This window comes from Struthio camelus, chromosome 8, assembly GCF_040807025.1.
Source record: "Struthio camelus isolate bStrCam1 chromosome 8, bStrCam1.hap1, whole genome shotgun sequence".
Classification (NCBI taxonomy): Eukaryota; Metazoa; Chordata; class Aves; order Struthioniformes; family Struthionidae; genus Struthio; species Struthio camelus.
This window is the reverse complement of record NC_090949.1, coordinates 24511128-24535156: the sequence shown is the minus strand read 5'-3', so window position 1 is coordinate 24535156 and position 24029 is coordinate 24511128. Positions and strand designations below refer to the sequence as shown.

The 24029-nt window shown below is 38.6% G+C and overlaps 2 protein-coding genes across 14 annotated transcripts in view; both read left to right on the top strand.

The window, feature by feature from the left end:
* The window catches only part of MIGA1 (mitoguardin 1), a 47718-nt gene extending 37209 nt beyond the window's left edge, over window positions 1–10509 (top strand). For all 4 annotated transcript variants that reach the window (XM_068952774.1, XM_068952773.1, XM_068952772.1 and 1 more), the window contains exons 9-16: window positions 4969–5087; window positions 5265–5337; window positions 5666–5752; window positions 5872–5970; window positions 6301–6435; window positions 7866–7919; window positions 8690–8806; window positions 9044–10509. In XM_068952774.1, coding sequence (XP_068808875.1) covers window positions 4969–5087; window positions 5265–5337; window positions 5666–5752; window positions 5872–5970; window positions 6301–6435; window positions 7866–7919; window positions 8690–8806; window positions 9044–9262 — 903 coding nt within the window. In that variant the 3' untranslated portion in view covers window positions 9263–10509. The remainder of the gene's footprint in view (window positions 1–4968; window positions 5088–5264; window positions 5338–5665; window positions 5753–5871; window positions 5971–6300; window positions 6436–7865; window positions 7920–8689; window positions 8807–9043) is intronic.
* A 3294-nt stretch (window positions 10510–13803) lies between these two features.
* NEXN (nexilin F-actin binding protein) overlaps window positions 13804–24029 on the top strand; it is a 27674-nt gene continuing 17448 nt past the window's right edge. For 4 of the 10 annotated variants that reach the window (XM_068952751.1, XM_068952740.1, XM_068952739.1 and 1 more), the window contains exon 1: window positions 14481–14591. The gene's annotated coding sequence lies outside the window, so the exon portion shown is untranslated. Of the gene's footprint in view, window positions 13958–14334; window positions 14592–15453; window positions 15605–24029 lie in introns of those variants that run through there. The other 6 variants (XM_068952748.1, XM_068952745.1, XM_068952746.1 and 3 more) reach the window with 5 other exon arrangements.

Here is a 24029-nt window from a genome sequence, read left to right as displayed (position 1 = left end):
TATTCATCAATGACCTGGAGGAAGGGACAGAGTGCACCCTCAGCAAGTTTGCTGATGAGACTAAACTGGGGGGAGAGGCTAACACACCAGAAGACTGTGCTGCCATTCCGAGGGACCTGGACAGGCTGGAGAGGTGGGCGGAGAGGAACCTCATGAAGTTCAACAAAGGCAAGTGCAAGGTCCTGCACCTGGGGAGAAATAATCCCATGCACCAGTACAGGCTGGGGGTTGACTTGCTGGAAAGTAGCTCTGCAGAGAAGGACCTGGGAGTGCTGGTGGACAACAAGTGAAGCATGAGCCAGCAGTGTGCCCTTGTGGCCAAGAAGGCCAATGGGATCCTGGGGTGCATTAGGCAGAGTGTTGCCAGCAGGTCGAGGGAGGTGATCCTGCCCCTCTCCTCAGCCCTGGTGAGGCCTCCCCTGGAGTCCTGTGTCCAGTTCTGGGCTCCCCAGTACAAGAGAGACAGGGCACTCCTGGAGAGAGTCCAGCGGAGGGCTACCAAGATGATTAGAGGGCTGGAGCATCTCTCCTATGAAGAAAGATTGCAAGAGCTGGGCCTGTTCAGCCTGGAGAAGAGAAGACTGAGAGGGTATCTCATAAATGTGTACAAGTATCTGAAGGGGGAGTGTCAAGAGGATGAGGCCAGCCTCTTCTCCGTGGTGCCCAGCGACAGGACAAGAGGCAATGGGCAGAAACTGAACCACAGGAAGTTCCATCTGAACCTGAGCAAAAACTTCTTCACTGTGAGGGTGACAGAGCATTGGAACAGGTTGCCCAGAGAGGTGGTGGAGTCTCCTTCCCTGGAGATATTCCAAACCCGTCTGGATGTGATCCTGGGCAATATGCTCTAGGTGACCCTGCTTGAACAGGGAGGTTGGACTGGATGATCTCCAGAGGTCCCTTCCAACCTAAACGATTCTGTGATTCTGTAACTGAGAATTCCTTCTATTTATTAAGAAATAACTTGGGGGTGACAAATAGAAGTACTGAGTCTGTTCATTAGACCAGAGCAGCTAGGGAAGCCGAGGCTTAAAAACTACTAAAAGTTTCAGAAGTTTGACACATTTAACAATTATGGTTTTGGCACCTCTTTAATAGCAGGCATGACCTTAAAGCTGAACTGCCTGTAGAAAATTGATTAGCATCTGACCAAGAATAATCCACTGTTGCAGTCTTCAAAAGCTGATGGTCACACAGTGCATAGAGATGGCAAGCTATGGCAAGTTTTGAAGATCTATGTATTGTTTCAACATAATGAAGTAATGTATCCGCTAAGGTCATCATAAATATCCTGCACAGTGGTTGCCAACACCTGCTGTTTCTTGAGTCTAGAACTGGTGGAAGTTAAGCATCACAAGATTAAATACTTTCTAAAGCAGCAGTTTAAAATTGTTCATCTCTTCTTTGTCCTCGTTCCCATTTTCCTCTTCATGTAGCCACTGGTAGCAGTGAGGAAACAGCCATTTAGAGGTTGGTATGTCAGCTCCATCTTCACAAGGCTCTGTGTTACTCAGCTACCAGCACTTTCAGTAGCTGTGCATGGAGCACTTTTTCATCCTTAATGAAAGAGTTAAGAGTTTCAAAATGGCACTGGCTGTGCAAAGGAGTGTTGACTACAGAAACACAAGAAAGATCCCAGGAACTTTCAAGAGCCAAATATATTTGTGACAACAGGATGGGGGATGCCGTGGCTTTCTGACTACTTCTGATAACTCCATCACTGCTGTTGGGGAAACGGTTAGGCAGTGCATAGGGGTACTCAGTAGGGTAAAACCTAGCTATTTGAATGCAATGTATGCATATAAAGTAGTTATAGTGAACCATCTCGTTTAAAATTAACACTTCTCTCCACCTTTTACCTCAGAAGTGACAAGTTCTTGGAGACTGTTCTGGAAGGAAAGAGATTTCTTTTGATGCCAGCTTGAGACATTCTTATCTAGAAAATATTGTATGCTCTGTATGTTTTTAAACTTTCTGTACGATTTGCCCGTTCTAATATCTGATCTCTGCTATGTTAGAAATGTAGATATGTGCTGAGAGCATCTTTAGTTTGCTTCTGAACTAAGAAATTTATATTGGCAATCTTTTGCCTTATTTCTTCTCGGAAATAATGAACATTACTGAGTGTTTGCACAGCCATTTAAAATATAATAAGAAAGCATTACAAGAAAATCTGTTATGACTCCACAAGCATTAAGATGCAGCTTCAGAGCTTTTCTGGAAATCATGTTTTCTAGTTAAAGTTAGAGGGTTGTTCTCCCCCCACCCCCAACCCACACATCTATCTTCTTCCCCCTTCTTTATATGTTAAGAGAAGTAGTTTTAGAGGATTTTTTTTTTTTTAGGGCAGTTGTCTAATCCTAGTGGCACCCCTTTTTCAAATGTTATTGTTTGGAACTAACTTCAGTCTATGATCAAGACCATCCCGGGGCAGGATGGTTATACCGTTCTCTCCTACTTAGCTGGTTGATTTAACTACTTTCTTTATTTGAGTTCAATAATACACATACAGCAATAACACAGCTATTTTATTTCATCTGTTAGCATGAGAGGAAGTGAAAAATAAAGATCATCAAGGACCTCATCCTCATCAATTCCCAGGTATCGGGTTCTATGTTAATCTGTAACCCCAAAGGCTATGATCAGACATCTTCCTCTGCTGAAGACAGTATTTCAGGCTGGCTGGCAGCAGGAGGAGGTTATCTGCATCTAACTGTAGGATTCAAAATCATTTTGCCCAAATATCTGAAGAAGGTGGTTTGCCTCAAGTTCACTGGAGAAAACTAATGTAATCCCTTTTACCACAGAAATGATAACCCCCAAGAAAGGGAGAGCTGTTTACAAAGGGCATATATGTTTACAACCTGTTCCTTTCTCATGCTTTGCAAATGAAATAAAGTAACTGGGTTTTTAAATGCCTTCAGTAATAGCTGGATCACATAGGAAAAAAATTAGTATAGTATTTTGTGTTATGTTCTTTATTTTGGAAAATGTGTTTTTATCTTTCCCCACAGGTAACATTTTCATAATTATAACGTGGAAAAACAAATTCTGGAGTAAAGATTTTTATACTTGTTTTACCTGTTCTATCTGTTACCATATTTTTTACGCACGCACACATGCACAAACCTACAAACATACACACATATATAAATATGTGTCAGAAAAAGTAAGAAATCAATGTATTCCTGTTTCTTCCCACTGGTTAAATTATTTCTTCCTACATATTTTCATGTATATTTTCAAATGAATGTATGCAGTTTCCTATACTTAGTAAGAATATACATTTTCAGACTAGCACTTTGAATTAAAAAATCCAAAATATATTTTGATGCTATGGATCATATTGTTAAATTTTTAAGGAAATCTTTAGTGTTAATAGCTGTAAATCTTATTTTGGGAAGTCAGCTCTACTCTGTCCTTCCAAACAAAACAACTGATAAATAAACATGTACTTTTAGAATAGAATTGTTTTCAAGCTAGCTGAATTCTAACAGCATACATGACTCATTTAGATACAACATTTTATTGACCTTAAAGTTTTTATTTCTTCACTTGTTCCATAGTTATCGCATCATCACTTGAATCTCAGTTCAAGAAAGCATTTCTATACAGGGTAGAACAAAATTCCAAACAAATCAATTTAAAATGGAACCTGAGAATTTTATGAAAAGAATTATATGATGTGTTTCCTTACAGTAACAGGATCCTGGTATCAGTCATTCAGAATATCAGTTTACATTCCAACAAATACATACCTTTTAACAGTATGTTACACACGTTAGAAGACCAGCTTCATGAATCTGAAAAATTTGTAACTCATTCGTGTTTTTAAATGCTTACATGAAATAAAACAGGTATTGTCACATGCTTACATTTTTTCCTTTAGCAGGAAACCTACTTGGCCAAACTATTGTTGCTGTAATTAGCAACAATTGCTAAAAACAAGATTTTCATGTAATGATTTTAATAAAAAAAATGTAATATGTAAGTTATACTTAAATCTGATTTTAAATCTTTCTAAAATATAGCATAACTGTTATGTAGAGAGATTCCAATTATGGTGAGATCTCTCTCTCTTTCTTTTTAAGACATTTCTAGGCTCTGTTTTTATAACCTGGAAGCACCGGTTTGTTTCCACCACCAAGGACATCTACAAAAAAATGAATTAAAAAAAATTGTTGGAATTCATATTCTAGTCACTTACTAAACAGAAGTATGCGTTCCTCTGATTTTTTTTTTTTGGAACATTAATAAAATGATGTAATGTTTTTAGTGGCAATAGTAAGTAGCCATTGTTGTGTGGATAAAATATAATATTCTATATACAGGAGTTCTCTGTATTATTTATGTGCTTTGACTTACCTGTTTTTGTTTTTTTCTTTGCTCTAAAACTGTCTACGAGTTTATTTTAATTTATATGATAACCACGTAGACAGAATTAAAACTGCAGAAAATTAACACATTTTGGAAAGCCCCTAGTAAAATGCTGGATGCTCATGCTTCGTACAACATGCTTTGGTAATTAGTAGGCACGTTTATCAGGAAAACAGCAAGAAGGGTGAGAGGATGCCATTATTTCCTAAAGATTTGCGTGATACAGTCTTTCTGTACTTTGTATCTTTTTTTTTTTTTAACAGCATTCAGATTTTTTTTATAAGTTTATAACATTAGATGTAACCAGTCAAAACCAAAACTGATTCTGTTTTATTAACTGACCTTTTGAAAATTGAAATCTGAACCTGTAGCTTTCAGATTGTAAAAGTTACAAAGCAATAGCCGCCTCGATTGTATGGTGTTTAACTTTTGTTTGCTGATTGAGTGCTAAACCTTTGTTTTTTGGGTGGGTGCAGAAAAGGAAACATCTTTTACTGGAATATCAGGCCAACTTTTGCTTAATTTGTTTTATCTCTTTGAAAATTATTTTAGCAAGCTCTTTAATGAAGATTAAAAAAAATTGTATTTCAGCTTACAGAGCACCGAGAGATTCGTAATACCTATGGTCTAGATTCCCTTTGCCATTGTCCACTGTACGAAGAAGCTATGCACTTGGCAGAAGAAGGCAAAATTTATTCCCGAGTGTTAAGGTATTGATTTATGTTTACCTGATAATTTCCAAGAAAAGAAAGTAAGTTAAATATTTTACATAGAACTCGTTTGAAAAAATTACTTGTGCTAGGTATTATTTCTAAGTAAGAATTAGACTCGGTAGAATTTTCTTGTGCTTCTCTTTTTAATGTTTGTAAAACTTCTATTTTATATAGGACTGAAATGTTCGAATGTCTAGGAGACAGTGACTTTCTTGCTAAACTTCATTGTATTCGACAAGCTTTTCAGGTAAATGCGGAGTTTTATGTCTTGTTAAGCTACATGGCAGTGAAGCTATCAATGCAGTATTTCTGCAAGCATTTTTGAAATACCATGTAAGTAAATGTTTTCTTGTTGCTTTTATGTTTCTATAATTCTCTAATGGGACATACGTGTAAAGGAGTCCCAGTTTTCTGATTAGCTTTGGAATTTTTGCTCCAAAGACTGATTGAGAACTTCCCACTATATTAAGAGTTTATAATCAAAAAGTATTCATTGAATTTGACTGAAGTAATTCAGGCCGCTTAGTATATAGCCTGTTAAGTAATATGTCTGTATTTTCTGCAAACTTTTCTAGATAATTCTTTCAGAAACAGCTAACAGAATATTTCTTGCTGAAAGCGGAAGGAAAATTTTGTCCGCCTTAATTTTGAGAGCACGAAAGGTAAAAATCCTTTTTTAACTAAAGTTTTACTGTTTAATGTAACTTCTACTACAATGTACTTTCCGGTGTAAATAAACCGTCTCTCCTATTGCTTGTCACGCATTGCTTTTACTTCACAGAATCCAAAGAAATTTGAAGATGTCTTTGATGAAATGATATACTTTTTGGAACAAACAGATCACTGGGATAATACTGAAATGGAACTTGCTGCTAGAGGGGTGAGTCTGAATTTCTGAAAAGTGCTTTTACGCTTTAATTATGCAAACTGTTGCCTCTTAAAATAGATTTCTACCGTTCACAGTTGTGGGAAAGGCAACTATTTTATATTTACGTTGTTGACTTGGAGAAATGGCACGCATCATTCCAGTTTGGTACCAGAAAACATTTGGTATTTTTCAATTTCTCCCCTTCTGACAAAGTATCTTTAATATTTCATTAAAAAACTATGACAAATCTGCCTCTTAATGTAGAGTTGGAATACTGACACATGCTGAATTCCAGTTCTGAAAGAGAAACAGTTACTTAGATCATGTTCTGATTTAACATAGGTGAAAAACCTGAATTTTTATGATATTGTTTTGGACTTCATATTAATGGATTCCTTTGAAGATTTAGAAAATCCACCAATCTCTATACAGAATGTAGTAAACAACCGCTGGCTAAATTCCTCTTTTAAAGAAACAGTAAGTATTTATGTGTAATTTTCATATTCATTATTCTGTAGTACCTTGCAATAGGTAGAGGGTATGATAGATGTAACATTGGTTTAAGCATTCTGATACAAAATATCTGTATATGCTGAAACCATTCTTTGGGTGATCTGTGCTTTATATTCTTAAAGAACAGTGTAACAAGGAGAATAACTTCATCCTTTCTTTCCAATTAAGTGTCAGTGTCAACAATTGCCATATAAAGATTATATTGTCCTAGTAACAGCATTAGCTTTGAGGCAAAGAAAGTATACCATCCTTCAGTGTAAAGTCTAATTCAGTTTCCAATATAACTGAATATGTACCTGAGGTATTCCTCAGCAAAAATGAACGTACTGTATTATCAGGTTTTCATAATTGTAATTTTAAAGCTATCAGTCTGGGCCCAAAATATTCAGGATGATTGATTATACTTGGAGAAGATATTTTAACTTGTTCTGCAAAAAACATCGATTTGCTCTGAGGAAGTAGAATATTACAAAGGAAGTCTCTGTTAAACACATCTGAGCTATTATATACAATTTATGTTCATATGCCAGAGTTTTAGCGATAAGAGACAAAAAGTAGCAAGTAAATGAATGCAATAAAAGGATTCAGATGTTCATAACGTTTCAGGCTTTTTCACGTGTTTCTACCTGTTTATTTGTCAAATAGAATTCATCCCTCTGTCATAGAAATACTGGCTACTGCCATGACTACCTGCTAGAGATACTATTGTCATTTCATCCATTTATATCTGTAAACCTCCAGTTTTCCTTTTATTTTTGTCTTTCAATTGAAATATTCCCTCTACAGGAAAAAAAAAAAAGGTAACATGCATATGTTTATATTTTTTAATATGATAAAATTGTGTTTTGTGAGTAGTAAATTATCTTGCAGTACTGAAAGAACATCAGATTAGGTCGGAACTCTGTTACAAGCTATGAGGGGGGAAAAGCCTAGTTTTGATATCAGTATATTGTATTTCACAAGTCCATATTTGGACAAAACTACTTAGCTGAATCCAAAGCTATTGCAAGAATGTTTTTGCTGAAATGAAAAAAGACATTTGAATGTGTTCACATGCTATTTAATGTCTAAAATAGTTACTGATGTCTGAGCACGCATTTTGATATATAATAGGCTGATTCTCTTAAGCTTAGTAAACGTTGTTTATTGTTCAACTGTAAAAAGCAGTCAAGGGTACAAAATTACATTTGAATTAAACTAAAGAAAATGTTGGAAAGAGATTTCAAAATAACAAATGAGCTAGATAGAAAATTAATTATCAGTGTTAGCTGATATTTTACAGTTTTAAACTTTATATTATCACAAGATTGAAAATAAGAACATACAAATCTCCAAAATATAGAAATATAGTATTCTACACTTCAGTGCTTTTAAGATTTTTCTTTTTCATTTAGGCTGTGGCTTCAAGCTGTTGGTCAGTACTGAAGCAGAAAAGACAACAAATGAAGGTAAGTTGCCTTGCAGATTACTTGGACCAAACTTACCGATCAGCTCTGAAGAACCTGAAGTTCTGCCTTGTAGATTTGGAAAAATAAATTACAGATCAACCTTTAATCCTGTACACATGTTAATTTAGGCAAGAGTCTGTCAACTGAAGGAATCTAGCTTTTGGGGGCCTTAATATCTATTTCTTAGCAAAAAAAGTCTTAGCTAAAAGATTCTCAAACTAATTTAGGTCCAGTCAGGAGTGGTAAGAGTAATTTCTCTGGCTTCTTGGCCCCACACATGTACCTCTTATTTTTGCAGACCAAGGTCACTAATCTTTTATCTCACCTACTTAGACTAGGATTTTCAACCCTGTGTCCCTGTATCATCTCTACAGCGAGATGAAAGTTCAGTCCTATCCCTTTACCTGCCTGAATACCCTCTTCCTCACCAGCTACCGCAGTTCTAGCACATCCTCCCTCAACTGTGCCTCAAACAGGAGTAACTGAAAAAAACACTGTTCTGCCATATGGGAGGTCAGAGTGGATGATTCATAATCTTTTTGGTCTTAAACCTATTAATCTTAAAAAACTCAAAGTACGACTGAAGTAAAAGTCTTTTCTAAAACAATCATGACACTTGGTACCGTTGCCATATACTTTAAAGGATTTGGGGTTACCACAGCCCTAAAGTATAAAGTCTTTTAGGCTTTCCTAAAGACTTAATTTCACATAATAGAGATTTATACTAAATTTACTATGTAACTTTTTTCTCCGTTTTTTTACACCACTAGGTACCTGATGGATTTTTTGCACATTTCTATGCTATATGTGAACATATCAGCCCTGTTTTGGCATGGGGCTTTCTGGGCCCTAGAAACTCCCTTTATGACCTATGCTGCTTCTTCAAGGTTTGCAACTTTTTTTTTAACTACAACTTATCATAGTGTTAAAAAAAAACCCACCAAAAAACCCACCAACTTCCAGATTAAAAGAATTAAAAAATGTTTGTTTGGGGGAATATGTGTAAAAGAAAGAAATAGCATTGCATACTGTTTTGTTGTTGTACAAGTTACAAGTTGTTGTTGTACACTTACAAGTTTCCTTTTCTCTTTTTCTTTTTTTTTTTTATTTTTTTCCCCCACTAGGATCAAGTGCTTTTCTTCCTGAAGGACATTTTTGATTTTGAAAAGGTGCGATACTCAACTATGGAGAGTTTGGCTGAAGATCTTATGCAATTACTAATCCGACGCACTGAACTTTTAATGGCCTACCTTGGAGCAGATTCACTAAGACATGTCAATGCTTGTGTAAGCGGTCATGGCCATGTCATGACCAGTGGGCTCTTAGAAGCGAAAGTACAGTAAGTTTAAAATACACAACGAATGAAATGGAGTGCACATTGACTCACTCCTTCCCACCTTTCTTTCTATAACCGCAAAGCTATCACTGCTGTTACTGAGCAAACATCTGAAAATGTACCACCTTGCTAAATATGGAAAAGGACTCAGGGAGGTTAAATACATCTAGGAAAAGAACTGGTGAGCATAGTATTGTATATATCTAAATTAAATTTGCAGCTCAGCTGTCACTGTATTTATATTTAATGTATCCCAAAGCTTTTTTCTGTAATATTTGGGTAAAGTTTATTTATGAAATACTGTACTTTTGCCAGAGATAATTTGTGATTGAAGCTGATGGAGTTGTTTCCTTTAAAGTCTTATACTATAAAATGCTCATTACAGTGTCTCAAAGTCATCAAGTGTTTAGATATAGAAGGTGTTTCAGCTAGGGTATATGCAGTCTCTGATTTGTGACACACGTGCAATAAAGTAATTACACTCACAAAATTGAACATGTTGCCACTGCCCTGAAGTTACCTTTGTGTGGGTGTAAGTTGTCATTTTGTATTACAGCATAAGAGTAATGGAGTACATAGTGCCATTATTTGGGCAGTAATGACTTCCACTATGCATTTTTTACTTTATTTTGTTTAAAATACCTAATAACCATGAAAGTGTTCGTTTGAGACCACTGTTTTATATATTTTAAAATGGTAGTTTTATCACCAAATTTAAAACTTTTTCTTTTTCTAAAACTCTTAAGACTTTATATGGTGGTTATGAATAATACCATTCTTGCGTAATACCATTCAAATGTAGCATTTTAACTTGTATCATTAAATAAGGCTGTATGATGAGATCTGTTAATAATGAAACAGAATCAAAGGCACAGTGAGTTATAATTAAAAGCATTTTAGTTTCACTCACTTCCTTGTAGGAAGTCAGTTGTCAATTTAGGAGGAAATTTAAGCAGTTGTGTGCATCTACATGCATGTGCAAGACTGGCTAAGGATATGGAACCCTTAATTTTGGAAAGGAGCACAGTACAGTAGCGAGGCGTCAGGGAAGTGCAGCAAGGTTCTTTTTTTCTTGTGCTAGACATAATAAGGATGATCTGTCTATTGCTGAATTCCCATAAACTGAAATGATGTTTCATAGTTGGTTATTACCTTTTGAACGACCTTTGTGTATGCTTTGCCACACAAAGCCAGCCCACAAGAATCTGTGCTATGTTAAATAAAAGTAATACAGAGTGATTCTAAATGTCCAGGTACTTCAGAAGAATTTTGTTACAAATCTAGTGTTTGGAAACAAACTTGAATTAGATACGTTTCAAGCTGTGTTGCAAACAACCCAAAATGATATTTCAAAAGCAGGGCCTTGTGTAATTCTACAATTAATTCTGAAGTCACCATTTCACTCCTTTTCTCTTACTCATTTGATAAATGTAAAAACTATGAAAATGTGTCATATGACGTGTGTGAAATGCCAATTGATTATGATTTATAAAAAAGCAAGTATGCTTCTATATGTAATAAAACAGAAATTCTAAATGCTGCTGTGGACCTATTTCCACCATTCAAGTTGCTATACTTTTTTTCTCAGCAGAGTCTCTCTTCAATACCAGTATATGAAGGTTTTTTCACCTTCTCACTTAGCTTATCTCCTCTCATCCTGCAGCTCAAAAATGTATGCATTTCAGCAGCTTTTTTGAAAGTCTGTGAATGAAATTATAGGGAACAATAAATGTTTCATTAGACTTCAGAAATCAATAGCAGTAGCTGGAAATAAAAGTAACAGAGCAAACAGCATATTCCACAGCAAATTTACTGCTTGAGAGGGTGTAAAGCGTCAAAGGAAATGGTCTACCATGACTTTTCTTGTTTAATAAAAGGATACTAAGAAAATTACCCCTTAACATTCATCACAGAAAAACAGATTCTTTTTTTTAAATGGAAGCAAAGGTATTCCTAAATGTTTTCATGTTTTTTTTTAAACTATAGTAGGCAATATTTCCACATTATTCATAAAAAGTGCTTGAAGAAAGTGCAAGCCAAACATTATTCAGTGATGTTAGCATGTAAGATGATAAATGTAGAATTTCCAAATAATTTATACTTTGCTCTTCTGTCGGAAATGAAATGTATTTCTTTACATCATGACTGCTTCCATGACAGTTAAAAGTCCGTAGAATCAGGGCAAAAATCAGATTCATGTATTTCCTATCCAAAATGAAAAACATGGTATGTAATTGGTGTGAGATGTCACCAATATGTTTCATTTAGACTTTGTCTTTTAATTCTATGAATTTCCACAACAACTGAGGGGGAAAGAGAAAGAAAAGTGCAGGAATGTGTAGGTAGACTCTTGAACTACTCTGGGTCTTTTGGGACCTTTTCCTGAAAAGTGTTCATGAACTGTAATATTTTGTCCGTCCTAACGCAAAAACAGAATTGTCAGTTTAAGTGGGAGATAGTTGATTCCTTGTAAGCCAGAAGGTGTGTAAAGAATATTGATGACCTACTACCTAGCTGAAGGATTCCAAAAGCCTACCATCTTGGAATGCCAGATTTACACCAAAGCAATAATAGTATGATGTAGTTGTACTTTAGTTATAGCATATTTTATAATCAAAGTAAAAATTTGGTTTATAACTTTTGAAATAAAGAGATTTGGGTGGCACTCCCCATGCTAATAAGAGCAAGCTAAATTTAAAAGCCATCCTCTTCCGCCACAACCATACTCCTAAGATCAGAAATGTTGACTAGTGCAAGGATTAAACAAGAATTAAGTATTTATATCATTTGTAATTTAGTTATAATAATAATCTTATTTTTAATGTGTTCTTAATTACTACTATACTTTACTTTTGTAGTCTTTGGTTTCTTTCAAAGTAAACATGTCAAATCAAATGCTCGAGTAAGCAAATTTGTGAACTTTCTATTGCCTACATGAACTGCAGTTGTTTATATTAAAATAACTCAACGAAATGAACATGGAAGAAAAGTAGTTAACTTGTTCTGAGTTGTGTAGGCATTTCTTTTAATTAAAAACAAAAAAAAATCAGAAGGAACAACCTTCGCAACTTTTCCACTGACATCCATTTCATTGTATTTCAGCCTAAAATAACTGACAGTACAGACTGGGTGATTTATGAAGGAGAAATGCAACTGCAGTAAATGGAAACATTCACTTGGTCTTTTTCTGTTAAAATTTTTTTTTTTTTACTAGTAATCAATACTTGAAAGTGTTCTAGCATCTGTATTACCCTATATTGATTGTAATGGCATCTGGGTCAGCCTGATGCTTATCTAAATGTATCTAAAAATTGAATCTCCACAATTCTTGTTATCTAATATAAAATTACTTCATATGAAAACCCCTTTGATACCAGGTGGTCATCTTAGAATTGGAATTTACTTCCCAAAATCAAACAAAAAGCTATTATGAAATTAATTCTATAAAAGAAAAGGAATGGAAACAGCTTTTGAGGTGTGTAGTTTAAACTAATTTATTGGACCTATTTACTTCTATTAAACACTTCACAGCATGTGTTGATAAATTTTCAGCACATAGGCCAGTAATCCAACAAAAGCCAAACAGTGATATATAGAGTCTTGAAATCCAAAAGTGACTCAGACACCTAGTAAATGAAGAAAGTCATGACTTAGGGAGGACAATATGGCTTGCAACCATGATACAGACAAGGTAGATTTAAGTGGTGTGACAAAGGCAGTGTTTGGCCAGCTGGTGAGATCCCTGCCTATCATACTGTTTGGGATGGTTTAATTGCACTTATCTGTTTATGTCAAGCTGTTGTCTCTTTTTCTTAGGTTTTTTGGAGCAGAGAGGTCTGTTTCTTTGCAAGCCATACCACTGTGGTGAGCTCCAGTCCTGGAATAGGACTTTTCCTTTAAGGGGTAATATAAATAATGAAATGCAGAATGTAAGTTAAAAAGGCAACGTGTATGATCTTCACTGCTATAGAAGAGCAAAGCACCTGTGATTTGCTCTGTCCAAATTTATTCTTCAGTTATAGGTGATCGCTCCCCCCAAATTGTTGTTTTACTGAGAGTTGAAAGCACTACCTTAAAGCTAGTGCCTTTACTTCAGAAATACAAGTACAGCTATTTGAGTGTGGTACTGCAAGAAAGTTCCTGTTCTCCCCTCTAAAAACAATCACGTTTGTGTTTTAACTTTAATGTCTGTCGTTAAGACTTGAAAAGCCTACGGTCATGTGATTATTCTCCTAATATTTATATATCCAGATCAAAGTTAGGTTCCAGTGTGGCAGGTACAAGTGAGATAGGAAAAATAAAGGTCTCCTGCACTCGAGACCTTGCAATTGAAAATGTAGGGAAGAGTCATCTTCAAGAGGAAAAAGGAATGTACCAGAAGTAATATCCTGTTTCTGCCTCTGTTTGGTAAAGTTTTCAGAGAAAAACGCTGCTTTAAACTAAAGACAATCGCTATTGGGTAGATCTGACGCTAACTAGATTCCTCTCCACTCCATCAGCTAACTGTCACATTACTATTATTAGTTGATTGCTCTCCAAGTGCTTGATGCTTATAAAACGACCCAGTACTTGACCACCGTAGCTATAAAAGTTTCCCACTTGCAGAACGTGAACCAGCAAGTGTGGATCGCTCTCTGTTCTTGCAAACTGTGATTTAGAGACTGGAATGAAGAGGAACGGCTTGCTAAAGGCTTAATTAGTTGTAAGTATGTTGTGATTATTCGCTACTGGGACTACGGGGACTCAGCGATTACCTGAGGTGGTTAACGCCGGGGACGTGGCCGTGAAAAGGACAGGGTGCCGCCGCCTCGGCCGGAGCCTGGTCAATAGCGTGCGAGAGGGCAGCGGAGGCGCCGCGGGCTGGAGCCGGTGTAAGGTGGCGGAGCCGCGGGGCCCCGTTTCCCCCTGCCGACACCGCCTGCGGTGTCCTCTCCCCAGGCTCGACCCGGTGCCTTGCGCCTTGCAACAGCGCGGCCAGGAATGCGCTAGCTGAGACCACCTTCCCCCCGCCGCCGGTTATTTATAGCTCCGTGGCGCTTCTAGCCCAAAATAAGCCAGTTGGCCGGGGCGGCTGCCCGCGGTGGGGGGGGTCGCGGCGAGGGGCCGGGGCCGGGCATGCGGCGGCGGGGCTGAGGCGGGACAGCTGCCGCCGGCGCGGGGCTCGCCTGGAATGCGGGCGCCGGCCGCGCGCCGCGACTTTTATGGAAACTTGGAGCGCCGGAGCCGGCGGCCGCAGCCAAGGGGCGCTCAGCAGCCGCGCCGCGCTCCAGCCGCCAGCCCTCGCAGCCGCCCGCCGGGAGGACAGCGAGCCGCAGCGGCGGGGCAGGCGCTCCCAGGTAAGAGCGGCTCCGCCAGCCCCGAGGCGCCGGGAGGGGGAGAGGGGCTGGGGGCCCGGCTCTTCTGCCCCGCGTTGCTCCCCTCGGCGCAGAACCGGTGCAGCCCCGCTCCGTCTTAGCGCCCCGGGGCCCGGGCTGGCTCCCGGCCCGCTGCCCCGGGCCTCCCCTCAGGCAGCCCCCGCGCCGGCTGCGGCGCCTCCTTCCCCCGCCTCGCGTCCTAACCGCGAGGCAGCCCGCTTCGCCCTGCCCCGCCTGGGCTGCCAGCTCCTGCGGCCGCTGCGCACCCCGGGCGGGGGTCGCTGGTCGCCGGCTAGCCCCGCGGCGCAGCCCCTGCAGGGGCGCACGAGGAGCCGGCCCGGTCCGCGCCCCGCCAGCCCGGAGGGCCCCGCTGGAGAAAGTCAGGGTTGGGCGCCCGTTTGGGCGTGATTTCCCTTCTCCCTACCGAGGCGCGGCGTGTCGGGAAGGGAGCCCCCCTCCACGCCGCGGCGCTCCCACCGCGCGGAGCCGGGGCGGGGTGACGCGCGGCGGCCGTTGGCGAGGGCGCGGTCCCCCTCCTCCCCCCCAACGGTCGTCCCCCCCAACGGTCGTTTCCCCCTCCCCTCCTAACGGCTGCCTCCCCCCCCCCCCCCGCGTCCCGCGTGGCAGCCGGCGGAGGAGAGGCAGGGCCCCCACGCTCGTGGGGTGTCTGGCTGCGGTCACCTAAAGCCTTTTAAGAAGGAATAAGGGGAAGTAATTGGCGCGGCGGGCCGTTGGCAGCAAGCGAAGAAGCGGGAAGGCTTGGCTGGAAAGCGCCATGAGCTCGGTTAAAAAACGCCTACGGGCTGCAGTGTTTTGGGTTTCCCCAAAGTTCCCCCTTAAGTAGGGCACGGTACGGGCTGACGTGGTGACTCTTGGCGCGGAGCAGAGAGCGGGGCTCTGGCACTTGGAGGAACAGACAGCGTTTCGCCTGCCGGATAAAACACTCTTCTGGGCACGTGAGACGGGGTAGCTAATTCTGAAGGAAATTATTGCAGGTAGGACTTGTGTTCACCCGGAGAGCCCCCCGGCTTTAGAACTTGCGCTTGTCCTTGCAGAAAGTTGCCCGAGGAACACATAAAGTCAAAACAGCAGTTACACAACTTTGATGCTGGCATAACACGCAGTGTTTTCGGAGAGATGTGCAATGCGGTACCCGTTCTAAGTCCATCAATAATGTTTAATAAAATTATTTAGAAGTCCTTTCAGTTCTTAAACCACATGCCTCTGTTTTCATAGGAGGAGAAATTCAGTTTTGTCCATATGGTCTGCAGTAACAACGACATATTAAGAGTCCATGTTGTATGTTCTACTACTTCCTAAAATGATCACTGTAAGATAGTGTGATTTATGCTTGGAACAGAATGTTGGATTTCCAAGACAGTTTCACAAATCATTTGTTTTCAAGTTTATTTTAGGTAAATGAGAGTTTCTGCTAATAAAATAAACATCTGCAAAAAAACATGTTCAATGACATGTATTAGTATTTTGAAAAATAGCCAGCAAGTAGGTATAAGTATGTTAGAAAACCTAGTAGTCTGAAACTTAGATCTCAGTTCTTAAGAGATCTGAGCTCTCTTAGGAAAATGTCCAATGAAATGAAGTTGTTAAACAAAAATTAGGGCTGAGTGTATTGAGCGATATACAGAAGTATGAGGATGCATCTAGTATATGTAGAAAGCACACAGTCCAGTGAAATACAAGAACTCGGCAGACAGTTTTAAGGCATGTGCCTAAGAAATACTTTTTCTAACTGCATTTGATATTTCAAATTAGTATTTTCCTCAGTGAACAAAGCCAGACAATCTGTAATTTACAGTACTTGAATGTTCAGTTTTGAGACTCTATCGTAACATGGAACAGTGTCATTTCCAAGCTATCTGAAAACGAGATGGAGGGAAACAGAGGTGAAAGTTAATGACTACAGGAAAGTACTTTGCAAAGTGATAGGAGCTACCTCTCACTATGCATTGAAGGCAGCCATATCCACTCTGCTGAAGGCGTTATGCACTATCTGGCTTTTATTGGCATCAATGCTACCAGCATAGTGGTGTGGTCAAATGGAAGCAGCAGCAGTTTATCTCCAGGAAGGCAGGAGACCTCTCCTCGCAGCACAGGTGTGGCACAGGCACAGTGATCACCCTGCTCTGTTTGGAGTCGACCTAGAGGGCTTCAGAGAAGTAGCCCTAAGCAGATAGGCTTGGTCACATCTTCCTACTAAGGAGGGCAGAAGCAAATTGCAGTAGTATTTCGTGTTCAGTATTTTATCCTACATTTCAGTACCTTAATCTCTGAAGTCCTGCCAGTGAAGTCAGCAAGAGTCAAGCTCAAACCACAGTCTCTTTTCAGCTGCTTTGAGAGAGGGATTATGACGTGGGGCAGGATGCACTGATTTTGGAGAACTGGCTTCACGGTTTGCTGCCACCAGTGACTGGGATCATCTCGTGTCTTAGAACGTGAAATTACAGGCCAGAAAATCTCAGCAGGCCTTTCCCATAACAAACCAGTCTCAGCCCTCACTGTATTTGCTCTGGAGCATATGTACTCCATAATAGTATCTGAAGAGAGTAAGCAATTAGGAGGAAGACCTCTTTCACAGAGAAGGGTAATCTTATTTTCTAATATTTAGACTGCATGGCAGTATCACATTAAGAGTATTCATGGACATCTAAATAGACATAGACAAAATACTTCATAAGAAATACATCAGTATAAATAACATCATATCTGCATGAATGGAATACAAATGAATAGAAGTAGTTTCCTGTTTTGTGTTATACAAAATGTAGTGTTTAGACAACTGGTGTTAGTGATCATAACTCACTGGCTTCAGTGGAGCTAACAGTTTATGCTAATTCAGGATCTTCCCTTTCGCATGATAATTTTAGTGTCTGCTTTAATATCTGTAGATCAGTACAGCAACTACTGGTAACGTCATACCAGACAAGTTACAGTAAGGACATACATGATAAACAACACTCCCTTCCCCCTCCTCTTTCCAGTTCTATATAATATTTCTTTTAAAATTTTAACATTGTGAACTGTGTTTTCTCCTCCTAAGTGCTTTGGCTGCAATTAATAAGTTTCCAGTGCTCACAGTATGGCTTCCTTATATAATCGAGTCTTCCCTGCAAGTAGATCACAAAAAGGAGACAGATGGTAAATGTAACATAGAATGTGCTGTAAAAGGCTTATTTATAACCCACAGTAGCCAGTATGACTGTAGGGGGGAGCCTACTGAAAAGAGAAATCACGGAGGAACTAGACTTTTATCCTGGCTTCCAACTCCTAGCTGTAAACAGTAGTATTCAGTTTAAAATACCAAAACATTGGTATTTTCCTGCATCTCATATGAGAATGTTCATTGCTCCACTGAAATCAAGAACTTCTGTTTACTAACATAGTTATGTACAATAAGATAATGGATCAGCTGTGGAGTTACCGTAGATAACAAAAAAATACTTTAAATTGGGAATGTTTTTATTTGATTAAAGCCGTGCAAAGCTTATGATCAGCTGAAGATTTTGACTTCCTTTCAGAAGTGGAAAAGAATTAAATTTAGGGAGATAGTTTTTGGGACCTGTGAGCCATCAAATCTTTTCTGTCCTCTCACTGGTTTTCTTTGTTCATTTTGATTTGCTTGGCTAAAGGAAGGCTTTAAGGTGTTTGTATGAGAAGTTGAACAAATGGTATGATCACAAGACATGTCACCTTGGAAGAGATAGCTTACCCATTCACAACGAACAATTAGGTGCTTGGAAACAGCCCTTTTTTTTCTTCTCTGTGAGGTAGCTAGGCCTAGAGTATTTCTAATCTGTTGCCTAATTTCCCATGTGTTTCTGTTTTTATATTAAATTTTCACCTCAAACTTCTGAGAGATCAGTCTATGCATTACAGCCAGTCAAGCTATTCTAATAATGGCATTCTCTCTTTCATACAATTCCAGAGGTTAATCGCACCGTTAATCGCAAGTTGAAGGTTAAATTTTCCTTCCAGGAAAAGCTCGATGTGGACCTCTTTTAGTGCTTATAAAGAAAGTATTAGACTGCAGTTTCATCTTTAAAACACCGACTAACATTTCCTAAGATACCCCTTCTAATAATATGAAAGTTAAAATGTGGAAAAAATGATTTTAGACTGGTGTCAGGTGAACGCTAGGGTGGTGAGACTGCATAGGCAAAGAAAAGCCATGTAGTAACAAGCGTAGTTAATTTTTGGTCATAGTTATGCTCAGTGTTCTGATTTGAGATTTTTGGGGGATGGGAAGCTTCAATTAGGAGTTCTTACAACTTTTCCTGAGAGATATTGATCTCAGGCAAGCTAATGAAAAGAGGACTGAATTTTAAGATTTTTGGACAGCTTCATAATAGAATGACAAATCTCTTTTAAAGAAGTTACATACATAATCAGACCCTTGTTGCCTCAAAGCGTAAGCATCACTTGAATTAGATGAACTCTTTGGGAATTTCTTCCCCCCCCCCCCCAACTACACAGCAAGGATATATAGGACTTGTTCTTCTCAAAAGGGAATTAGTAAGACGATACCATCTTATTTAAAAGTAGTTATTGTTAGAAAATAGTATATGTCAAAGTTCCTTGGGCTGGGGAATTTATTGCTATATATTTTGCACAAAGCTATCAAGCAGATGATGAAGGAGCTAGTCTTCCACAATCTGTAGGTATCAAGACTACTTGACCAACTCACTTTGGTTTTCTCAGCACTAATACAGAGATTGTGGATCCTCTCCTAATGACAAGGCCAGCGTAAAAGTGCTCTTGTTGTTCCTGAAGCAAAGGTAACTGTCTCACAGACCCAAGCAAAAATTCAAGGAGCTCTTGTTTTTTTTCTTGAAGATTCTGGATTGCATTTATTGGAAACTACACAACTGCCTGGAGCGGTCCTCTGTTCTTGCCTGCTGCTCTTCCTGCTCAAGGTCTAACTGACGTGGAGAGGGAGGAGAGTGCTAACATGGGTTGTTGTATCATGTTCAGTAATGCCCTACTGCATTATATCCATATCTTTCAGCATCAAACGTGGAGGCAGGATGACTTGCAGTTGCAAAACGCGCTAGAGCCAGCTGGCTAACCTTCAAGCATATTAACAGTTACGTGATGCCAAAGAAATGGAAAGTAACCTAAAGTAATAGCAGATACGGCAATATTCCAAATGACAGAAACATATCTGTCATCTTGAAGGCCCACAGCTTGTTGGACTGGCACATTTGTGGAAGTTCAGATAGCAGGAATTTGCAAAAAAAAGTTTCTCCCAACGTTTGTGCTTTGTAAGAAAATTTTGGATTTGCTTTTGAGGATTGGCCTCGCTACTGTCAGCAATTTTAGTGACGCTTTTGAGAGGGGCTAGATAATTGGAGCTATCAGAAATGTTCAAGGTAAAGTTGATCCAAAAGATAGGAAAATTATTCAAAAGCAAAATTACCCTAAGTTGTATTCTCGGACTCCTCCTGAATGTAATCTTCCTAAGGTAAATTCCACATAATAACCAAAGCAGACTTTGGAATAGTTACGGTCTTCAAAGGACTTGAAGATTAAGCCATATGGGTCGTGTATGTTGCTGTAATGAAGGTTAGCTGTAACAAGTAGTTTAGGTGAAATGGAATTCCATTCCTACCTTTGGGACTTGCCTTCTTTTCTGCTCCAGTCCTGTGTTAAGGCTAGAAGGTCTCATGTTTCCTAGGATACTTCAGGGCAGGAATTGTACCAATACATGAAGTTTGTTTGTTTTCTAGTGAATTCATGCAGTAGAACTTTTAACTTCTGTATTCTAAGTACAAGGCTAAAGGCTGTCAGTCACAAGCAGAGAAGAAATACAAAAAAGAGAAGCAAAGGAAAGAGAACAGAGAACTTCTCTTAAGACCAGCTTAGAAAAATCAGGAAGTCAAAATATGCTTTTAACTAGTTTTAAGTTATATGGATCACAATGGGGATTTTACTTAAGGACATGCATGAAGTAAGCTCAAGGCCTACAAAAACATGCAAACTCAAATAAATGCATAAATAAATTGAAGTGTATAGGGACCTTGAAACAAGAAGAATGCTTGTGAAGTCATCTGCCTTTCTAGACACAACAGAACTTGAACATGCTATTGCTAATCTGAAACAGTCTAAATAGGAACTAAAACTTAGTATTTTTCAGTTTGTCACTTGTGAGCACATAAACATAAATGCTTTGGATTTCTATCAGTCTACAAATGGGAAATTTGTCAAATGTGACTTGGAGAGACTGACTTTATATACCTGTTTGTTGAACAGGAACACCCAAGTGTTCTCCAGAACATCTCTGTTGAAGTAGAATGTGAAGAGTTTTGGGATTTGTAAATCAGGGCAGAGCTTGGTAACTCACCACTCTTTCAAACTCTTGTTTTATATGCTGTGACTGCTGTGATTTGGAAAAGCATTTCAAGATATCTATGGATCTCGTTCAATTTCTATAGCTACAGCAGCACCAGGAAGCACTGAAGACTTTGGTGTATTTTTTTTTAAAAGTTTTATATAAGGACTGCTCTGAATATGCATTATTTCTAACACCATGTGAATGTTCCCATGTTTATAATCTGCTCAGAATTAAGAGTTAATTAGAGAACTGCAAGCCTGTTTGACAGATCACAGGATACCTGGTCACCTGCATCTTATTCTGAGAGAAAACGTATAACAAAAAAGAAACAAATGCCGCAGTTCCTAATGTCATCATGATTGGTATTTATTTTAACTATTTTACATTCAATTTTGGAAAATGAAAAAGGACTAGCCTGGCTCATTTTATACTCCGTGTTTATGGCTTTGTTATTTTGTTTCTTAAAGATATCACAAAGGTTTACATCCATAAAATCTGTTCTTTTAGTTTTCCAAGGAGGTGTGAGTTCAATATTAATACATCTAAATTTAAATCATACATACTGACCAATGACCCCTTATAATTACTTGAAAATAATCCTACTATTTTCAAAACACGTATGTATCTAGTACTTGCTGGAGGTGGGGAGAGCTAGTTCAGCAGTGTGCTGAGTACAGGAAGATTTCTGAACCTGTACCGAGTTTGTTGCAAATTTGGGGATTTTTTTTGATGTATTGGGGGGAGGGAGAAAGGGAGTTAGGAAGAAGCTAAAACATTGTAAAGCAAAAGAAATTCTGTTCCATGTTGCCTAAAAAATAGTGAACATGTAATTGAGCCATTATCGTGTTTCTTGTGATAATAATCATTATAGTCCTGAACAAATGCACTTGACTTTAAGAGGTGCTGGTCACAATGTTAAACCTGATTCAGGAAATCAAGTATATTCTAGGAATTCCTTGTCTGTGGTTTTACCAACAAACTTTAAGTTCTAACTACAAAGTTTTGAAGTCATCTTAGTACCTACTGGAAAACTTCCATTTTAAAAAGTTTTGCTGGAAGAATAACAAGTGAAAACATAGGTGAGATGATACAGAACATGGTTTACTTCAGTGAGCAGGAAGGTAGTCTGAGAAACAGTCGATATACTCCAAGAAGTCTTGTGCCAGGGACATTTTATAGAATTATATAGGACAATTATAGGATTGGGGTTATAGGATTAATAAATGACATCCATTGGTTGAGATACTTGCTGTAGGAATAAAATGAACAAGAACCTGTCTGCCCTTATTACACTCACACAGTCACGTTTAGTTCATTCATAAACCAGTGGTTTGACCTCTAGAATAGGGAATGCTACCATTTTTGGTAATTGCTTTTGTGACATTGCACGTATGCTGTCTTTAGCACTAGATAATTTGTAGTTGCTCTTGAGATTTTTATCTTTACTTAAATTAATAATTTTTTCATACTGGGGTTCATCTAGCTGAATAACCAGATCCCAAGTTTGTGTTCCAAAACTTCATATGTATGGTATTGCAAGTAAAAAAAACAATTGAAGAAAAAGTAGCTCTTGGCTGACATAGCCACAGCTTGCTATAATTATTATATTTTTTTGGCTGTGATTTTTCTGCTTTTAAGGATTTGTTCAAGCTACTGTGACCAAAGTTACCCCTTAAAATTATGCTCATGTTACATATGAATATTAAAGAATGGGAGATGAGTAATGTGATACAAAAAAGCCCTTGTGTCATTGATTTATTCAGAACAGCTTGGTAAATAATTATTTTCTTCATTACCAAATATATATGTGACGGCATAAATGGAATAAGCATAATATTCTTAGTCCAGTTTGTAATGGATGCTTGTACGTGTCACTGAAATCCATTAATATAATTAGCATCTTTTGTTGGAAATATTGAGAAAAGGTCAGGAATTGTGAGGGCATAGAGAAAAGCTGTCAGATTTTATACTTGTGTGTGTGTGTGTGTGTACATCCCATAGACATTAGGGACTTTAGCGCGTGAAATTAGTCTATTCTTTCCAGTTCAGTCTGTTTCCTGAACTGACAACTCGCTGTCTTCTAGGAAGAATCATGCTGGACTGTGTTCAGCTTTGTAATTTCGGAGGAGATGATTGTGTGGGGAAAAAATGGTCTGGTATGAAACACTGAAGGTGTCTAGATACAGGACTGTACTGACCTCCAGGGGCAGAAAATTCCAATCATGAAGGTTATGCACTTGACAAGTTCTGTCTCTGTCCTCTTCAGACTTCATTTTTGGGACTTTATTTCCAGGTGTAAAAGTAATATTCCTTAAAGTGATGAACAATTCAATTCTCAGAGGGCATATGATTAGAACATTTGATAATGTAATTGTTTTTCATCATTTATTCATTTGTGTTAACCTGAATTTATAAATTAGTGAATTAATGAGACTTTACCATAAGTAAAGGTATCATCAAATTGATAGCAACTAGTCATCAACATACATTTATTTTCCTTTGCGTTGTTTCAAAATTAAAAATCAAAAATAGGTACCTGGGTTGCACTATAACTTTTAAGGAGCAAGTGACCATTTTGGCACACTGGGTCCAAAAAGTTCTTTTCAGCATGATGAAAGATCAAACATTGTATCATAAATTCAGGTTTTATAAGACTGAACTATATGGAAACCAGCCAGTGTGGGCAGAGGATTGGGAAAACCATAACAATGACTTTAAGCCTTTACTACCTTTTCCATATTCAGACTACTAAGCACAGCAAAGAAAGCACCTTTAAAATTGTTTTTGACAGCATTTACTTTACTAAAAATATAATTTCTTCCTGTACGCTGTGAATCTGACCTGTTACTCTCTGAATGTCATGAAACACATAACTAGAACCACACATTATTTTTACTGTTCCTATTTCTACCTAAAAAAATAGAGAAATGTTTTGGGAGAAAAGAAAATGCCTCTTTCAGTTTTCTTTAAAGGCAGCTGGAAGCTCTCCTCCCTTCTCAAAGGAGAGAAGGTTCACCTATCCTGCTTTCTCTCCAAAGTCAGAGCAAAGGCTTTGTGCAGTCCCAACTCCC